The sequence below is a fragment of the Galeopterus variegatus genome, unplaced genomic scaffold, assembly GCF_000696425.1.
Source record: "Galeopterus variegatus unplaced genomic scaffold, G_variegatus-3.0.2 Scaffold2713, whole genome shotgun sequence".
Lineage (NCBI taxonomy): Eukaryota > Metazoa > Chordata > Mammalia > Dermoptera > Cynocephalidae > Galeopterus > Galeopterus variegatus.
Window position 1 is genome coordinate 169,025 of NW_007728824.1, and position 7,777 is coordinate 176,801.

Genomic DNA, 7,777 nt, shown 5'->3' on the forward strand with positions numbered 1-7,777 from the left:
CACCGAGGGTTGCGATCCCGTTGCCGGTCCCGGTCCGGGCGCGACACTGAGGGTTGCGATCCGTTGCCGGACACGAAAAAAGACAAAAAAAAGACAAAAAAAAAAGCCTAAGCATTAGATTTACAAAACAAAAAATTTAAGATTGAAAATTCTTGTTAACTGTTACCTTAGATTACAGTCAAAAGGCAATTAAAGCAAATAATTCCCCACACTGGAAATGTTAACACCTCTTATTTAAGTTTTGTTTTTTAAAATGTCTCTTGGGTTTTTATGGGCTTATTCATTGTCTTTCCTGTTGCTGCCAATCATTTTAAGAGATCCTTTAAACTACTCTTAAGTATGAGTAGTATTGACCTTCCTACTCAATGTGGGAACGGAGATACAGCCAGACTATAACATACACCAATAGTTTCAGACTCCTGTCCAGGACCTCAAACAGGTTTTAAACTTATCGAAGTGAACATGGGTCCTGTAAGTGGCATTTGTGTGAAGAGGCAATGGAAAAGGCTGGCTACATACCACAAAGTACATATATTAACTCAAAAGCAAAATAAAAGGCCTTTGTAAGGTAACAGAGGAAAAATCAGACAAATGGCATTCAGCTTGTGTAGTTTTAACTCTGAGTTTTTGATGTGTTTTTTTTTTAACTCTGATTTTTGATAGTGTCATATTTGTAACAGATAATCAGAGATTGTTCTTCCACTGGTACTGTACCTTGTTTCCTTGATTTAGATACACCTGTTTTTCATGCTTTAACATTTCTGAAATTTACATGTGGCTTATAATACATGTGCATATTTAATGTGGGAATGTTCTTATGGCCCCCTTACCCACCTGGAGAAACTGTTTAAATTGAGTGTTTTACAATCAATTTTGTTTTTGATTTTTGGAATTCAATAATAACAATGTTTCGAAGTGATTTTTAAGAGCAAAGTGTGTTTTTTTAAAAGTGCTTCATAGAATGCTTTAGAGCAGTATTTTCCCAAGTATTTTCTTCATATTATCAGTTCCTATGTAAGTGTTTCTAAAAGGAGGCCAAGGGGAAGTTCAGTGGTCAAATAAGTTTGGAAAATGCATCTTACTTTTAGAGCTTCATGATGGACAAAAGCCTTCTAAGGTTCTGAGAAAGCCCTTAACAAAAATAAAAACAAAAATAAAAACTTTTAAAACTTCTTTTTACTAATATTTCCCAAACTCATCTGACCCTGAAATCCTTTTTTAAGGCCTGTTGGCACTCCATTTTGGGAAATGATACTATGTAGAGTTGATTAATATAAGTATAGAACAAAACATTTTCATCAGGTTATTTTAAAATACTTGCCTGTTGCAAATCAAAAAGATAACTAATATTTCTATACATCTGTGCATCTAGTTGTCATGAGAATCTTTTCAAAGTCAGGATTGGGTGGATTAGATTATCAGCTTAGTCAAATGCGGTCTAATTTTTACCTGCCTCAACAGTGCAGTGTTGCCCAGTCCGTATTAGCCCTTGTTCACCTCATAGATTTGGCGTCACTCCACTTGCTGAACTTCATGGCGATACATCTGATCAACAGAATTTCTGATGTTATGTATCACAGGTTGTCAGCTCTGGCACTGCAGTTTTATTCTTTAGCTCATTCCACCTGTTTTTCCTTTTTTAAAAACAACTTTATCAGGGCCGGCCCGTGGCTCACTTGGGAGATAACACCAGGGCCAAGGGTTCGGATCCCTATATAGGGATGGCTAGTTGGCTCACTTGGGAGAAGCGTGGTGCTGACAACACGAAGTCAAAGGTTATGATCCCCTTATCGATCATCTTTATTAAAAAAAAAAACAAAAAGCCCCCCAACAAAAACCCCAATTTTATCACTAATTTAAATATATTGGTAAAGTATAGGTATTGCTGGATTTTTATCTTGTATTGTGCTCTGTATTTATTGTAGACTATTTATAGTAAATTGCTGGGGGAGCCATAGAGCTGGAGTAAATTCATCCCTTCCCTGTCTTCTGCCAGGCAGAAGTGGGGGCAAGGTGGTTCTTGCAAATGGGGATGACCCCCTACTGTCTTCAAAGTAAGAAACATCTTTATCCCCTGAGTAATGGGAACTGCAAAATATTAAGCAGACATGTTCTTTGACATAGTCAGTAAGCATTTATTAAATACCTACTTTGTATCAGATGATTGCTCAGTACACAGGTCTAAAAAGTAAGAATCAACCAATCCTTGCTGCCCTCAGAGTTGAATCTAATTGGTGAGACAACAGTTGCGTTAATGATAAATTGCTAACAATATATTGTGCTTAGTGTTATAAGAAAGAAGTAGATATAGGAGGCTCTGGGGACATCCAACTCAGATTCTGAGCTTTGGTGAAGGAATTAGAAAGTCTGAGCCTGGAGGACATTTAGCGTTTGGTTATGCAGGCACGGGGATAAAGGACATCACTGACAGAAGGGACAGCTTATGTAAAAGGCATGGGGTTGTAAAAGGTAAGGAGTTTGGAGACTGCAGGTAGCTTGGCTTTGTACAGGATATCTGTGATAGCAGGATAGAGGATGAGGTCAGAAAAGAAGGAAGCCCAGTGGTTTATGACCCTATATGGTTGCTGTGCTGGGCAAAGAGTTTAGAAGACTGTCCAATAGATGGTTCTTGATTTGTCTTAGCACTTTTCATATAATTAATTCATTAATGAAAATCAATATTGAATAAATTCCTTAAGTTTAGATGCATTTCCAGATGATAATCATATTATTTAATGTTTATATCATCATCTTGATGATTCATGGGCCTGACCATTTAATAAATTACCCCCAAATGCATTAGCTCTATTCTTAAAAATCAGTTTTATTGAGGTATAATTTACTTACAACACCAGTTTTACATGTACAGTTCAGCGAGTTTTGACAAATGCATACATTCAAGTAATCATCACTCCTATAATCATGACATAGTATATTTTTTAATCAGCCTGCATTATCTTTTAATCAGAGATAGGTAAACTAAATAATTAATTCTTTGAACCCTGGAAGATGCAATATCTGAAGAATAGAGAAATAAAAAAAAAAAAAATCAACCTTTAAACCAGAAAACATTTTTTTCTATAAAACCCAAACATGGGAAACCTTTGTACAAGTGTTGCTTTTTGTTTGTTTGTTTTTTCTCTTGGAATCTTCACTAGGAAAAGGAAGAAGCAAACACCTGTAAGAAGTTGTCTACAAAGTAACTGGTGTGATGTTCCGTAAAATTCTTAGGGGTGGAGGAAGATACAGCCATCAAGAAAACAAAACAAAAATTTAAAATACTGAATGGGGGGAACCTCAGATCTGAGTTCTAGCAAACAACAGTGATACTTAATAGCAGAGAGTTATTAGAAGCAGTTTCAGTTGTCAGCGGTCTTAGTTTTCTCACCCATAATATGAGGGATTGAATGGCATATTCTAAACTGTATTATGCAGAACTTTAGAGTTTTGTGAGATGTGATGTTAGAAGTTATAGGTTGGGGACAGGACCATTAGGAATAAGGGCTATATTTTGAACTGGGGAATAGATAGAGTTAGGTTTGATGTTGGCAGATAGGGGAGAAAAGTGCATCCTCTGCTCCACCGTTGTATTTCTCTACATTCAACCGACCTTTTATTGAATTGGAGGTTAGGACACTTTCTGAAACAATTCTATCTGTAATTCTGCCTTGCAGTTATGATTCATTATAGACAGAGGTGGTTTCTCCAGTGTAATGAATATTGTCATTAAAACACCAGATTTATTTTCTTTCCCGGAAGTTATTACTTCTAAGAATAAAATATATGTTTAGAGATGAGAGGGACAAAGTTTATATTTTTAAACAATTATTTTATCCATGTTATTTGTTTGTTTTAACCAGTTACCCACGGGTGTATTGTTTCCACGATAAAACTTTTTCTACCAGATGGTATGGAAGCCCGGCTCCGCTCAGAGTAAGTACAATATAGTGCTGTAAAGTTTTTGGATTAATTACCTTGATGAATAATATTCTCGATGATGGTATACTGTTAAACATCAGGATTATTTTAATAATGTTAGAAAATTGATGTAGTGCTTTTTTGGAATATAATATACTTCAGTTTAAATTGCTTTTCACATTAGTTGCAATTCTATTAAATAATACTGTATCACAGGCAGAGGTTATTTTGTTTCTATATCTAACTTTACAATTCATATTTTGATGGATAATTGGTTGTTTTTCACAATGTTTAGGTATGTAAATTATTGGTGGGCGACATCTCCATTCCTTTTGATCTGTATTTAATATATAGGACTTCTTAGACTGTGATTATCTCTGAAGTTACTGCCAGTGTCACAATCTTACAAGACTTTGAGAATGTTGATATAGTTAGTAGCTTATTTTGATAGGAGTTTTCTGAGGTTTTTCCCAATGTTGTGTTTATTTTTTGTGTGGAACAATATAAAGGTAACTTAGAAGTGGACACCTGAAAGGAAAAAATTGCTCATTAAACCTAGATTTTAAAATGTAAACATAAGTATATTTTTATCTTGTGCTTTTCACAGGTTATCATTATGAAATGTTGAAGGCAGTTAAGCAATTTTTAAACAACATTTTTTGTTTTGGGGGGAAATCCTTGAATGTGCCAGAAGCTTGTTTCTATACCCAACATATTCTCTGTCCTTCAAAAGCAGAGATAATGATCTGAGGGTGGGAAGTTGAGAGAAGCAGTAAATTGGAGGAAAAGTAGGATAGTGAGTAAAAAAAGAGAGAAAGATTAAGCAGAGAGAGAGAGAGAGAGAGAGAGGAGCTCTCCCATTATTGTGTTAGTCTGTGCTTTCATTAGAATCATATATTTTATGCTTCAGTTAGAAGCTACCATTTTTTTTTCAGTTTTAAGCATATCTGAAACAAAGTAGAAATTTCAAAACATTTTAAATTTAAAACAGTCTCTTTTCTATTTTAAATTATAGTTTAATTATTAAAATTACAGTAAACTTTAGGAACTTTCATGTAACTTAGCTTTTATGAGTTAAGAGTTAAGGTTTTAGAAATAAGAGTAACTTGGGCCGGCCCGGTGGCGCACTGGATAAGTGCGCCGCTTGGGAAGCGCGGCGGCGCTCCCGCCCGAGGGTTCGGATCCCACATACAGACCGGTTCCCGCTCACTGGCTGAGCGAGGCGCGGGAGCAACACCGAGGGTTGCGATCCCGTTGCCGGTCCCCGGTCCGGTGCGGGGGCCACACTGAGGGTTGCGATCTGTTGCCGGACACGGAAAAAGACAAAAGACAAAAAAAAAAAAAAAAAAAAAAAAAAAAAAAGAAAGAAAGAAGAGTAACTATTAATGCCAGCACCCATGGACAACCATTTTGGGTATGTATCCATTTCTCTGCAGATATGCACATATAGGGAAATGAAGTTAAGAAAATCTAAATGGAAGCAAATGATATTAATGGAGCTTTTTAAAAATCCAGTTTTGTTAGTGACCCAGGTACAAAACCTGTTCTCATGAAAATCTGTTTAACAAACAAAAGGCTAAAAATCCAGCAATACATTCCATAATTGATCCATTTTTTATTTTGCAGAACTATCTTAGATATAGGTGTATTTTGTTTGAATTATGGAAAAAGTTTATGTGCATATAAAAAGCAGAACAAGGAAATATAGAAAATGAAAAGTTAGTGTTAGGAGGGTAGGATTATAGGCAATTTCTCTGTTTCTTATCATTAGGAAATTATTTGTGCAATATAATCAAGAAAGAAAAAGTATCAGCTTTTTGAGAATTACCTGCTGAATATCTTAAAAGCACTGAATGTCATGTACACAATGAAACTTAAACTCTGGGCGTTCTGGCTTACCCAAAAGCTAATGTTCATTGTGTGTTTATTATATGTCAGATACTATGCTCAGCTCTTTAAATATACAATCTTGTTTAATCCTCATAAAACTCCTGCTCAATAGGTACTACTATCATCTTCATATTTCAAATGAGAAAAGTGAGGCCTGATCATGTCACAGAACAAGCAGAGTCAGACTTTGAACTGGACTATCCACCTCTAAAGACCATTCTGGATCTTCCTCCAGCTCTAGAAAATTGCCTGTTCAAAATTCCTTATTCTTTACTTCACACATTTTTTATAATCAACATATTACTTGTATAGTCAAGAAAAATAAATTTATGTTTAAATGTCTATTCTAGTTTTATGGAATAGAGAAGAAAAACTAAAGTTATATGTAATTTTTAAAAAAACCTTCATTAGGCACCATTAGTCACTTTATTAGGGCCTTTGATAAGTTTCAGGGATGTAGGGGTGCATTAATCATAGTTTTTGAGAACACAGACATGTAATCAAAGAAGAACAGTAAGAAGTTACATAGGCTTAGTGAAGTCTGTACAGGATATCATGGATACTCAGAAGGGAAGTGGGTGCTGTACTTAGTATTCCATTTTATTCAGCATTTTAGGCTATTTGTGACTAGTTGAATTGGAACAGTTCTTAGGGTGTTTGCAATTATTATAGTGGGATCAGAATTATTCCTATTGTTAAGTGGAGCCAGATCTGTTTCTCAGCAGCCTACACATAATTAACCAGTTGAACCCAGGAACTTTACCCAGTCAGCCTTCAAGCTGGTCATCAGTAGGGTGGCCTCTAGGATTTAGAGTGACTAACAAGTGGTAGGGACATGGTGGTAGTCTTGCTCTGTGTCCCCTTTACTCACCCCAACACACATACAGTATCTTACAGGGCGTAGTAAAATAGGGACTTTGGCTACCTTAGCTGTTTTGTTGTCATGGGAGTGGTAATAGTGATTGAGTGCTTACTATGTCCTAGGCACTGTTTTAAGCTCTTTATTTATATTATCACATTTAATACTTATAATAACCCTGTGGGATTGGTTTTATTATTACCTTCATTTTATGAATGAGGAAGCTGAGACCAATGTTAGTCAGTCAGTTTGTCTTTCAGTTGGTAAGTAGAGCCGGAATTTGGACTCATTATAGCTCAGTTAGTTTCTGAAGTGGTAGAGAAGAATAGTACTACTGTTTTGGTAAGCTGAAGTTACTCTTCACTGGAACAGGTTTCCAAATTATAGCCTTTCTTTCTAGTAGAACTTTGCTTTTTAAGACTTTCTGTATAGGAATGTTTAATTTTAAAATAACTTAATTTACACATTCCAAAACTGAAAATGGCTCATTTGAACAATGCTTCTTTACTGTATAGAAATTCTTATAAAGGAATTTGTTTTTAGAAATATATTGTTGTATAAAGGTAGGTTTATATATTTATTATTTTGTTTCATAAGAATTTTATAAATTTATGAAGGATTAAAAAATAATTCACATTCCTTTAATTATGTGAAGGCAAATGTATCAACTTTGTGGTTTAAGATATTATGGCACTCTCATACCGTTTCCTCTATTGTCAGGAAATCAGATAAAAATTCTTAATTTTACTTTTCAGTGTCATCCATGCTCCATTACCAAGTCCTGTTGACAAAGTAAGTTGCTAATGATTGTTTTTTCCAAAGTAACTCATCAATATTGCTTTGAAAATGTTTCATTTTAGTATGCTTTACCTAGAAACTTATTTCTCTTTTGTAACAAAATATATAGAGCACATATAGCTATATAGTTATTGCAGTCTTCTGATCTTCAATATCTGGAGAATTTAGGCTGGATGTTTCTTCAGAAAAAGGCTTTGTTATCTCAAATGAATTGTTGGTTGTGTAGACTAGGAGGACCTGTTTTGTGCCTAGCTAGAGGTAAGGAGTGTTAGTTATTACTTTTTTTTTTTTTTTTTTTGACCAGTAAGGGGA

At 35.0% G+C, this 7,777-nt stretch overlaps 1 protein-coding gene across 1 annotated transcript in view; it reads left to right on the plus strand.

The window, feature by feature from the left end:
* SLMAP (sarcolemma associated protein) overlaps positions 1-7,777 on the plus strand; it is a 164,248-nt gene that overhangs the window by 84,246 nt on the left and 72,225 nt on the right. Inside the window, exons 3-4 of the mRNA XM_008582741.1 lie at positions 3,861-3,933; positions 7,423-7,459. Coding sequence (XP_008580963.1) covers positions 3,861-3,933; positions 7,423-7,459 — 110 coding nt within the window. The remainder of the gene's footprint in view (positions 1-3,860; positions 3,934-7,422; positions 7,460-7,777) is intronic.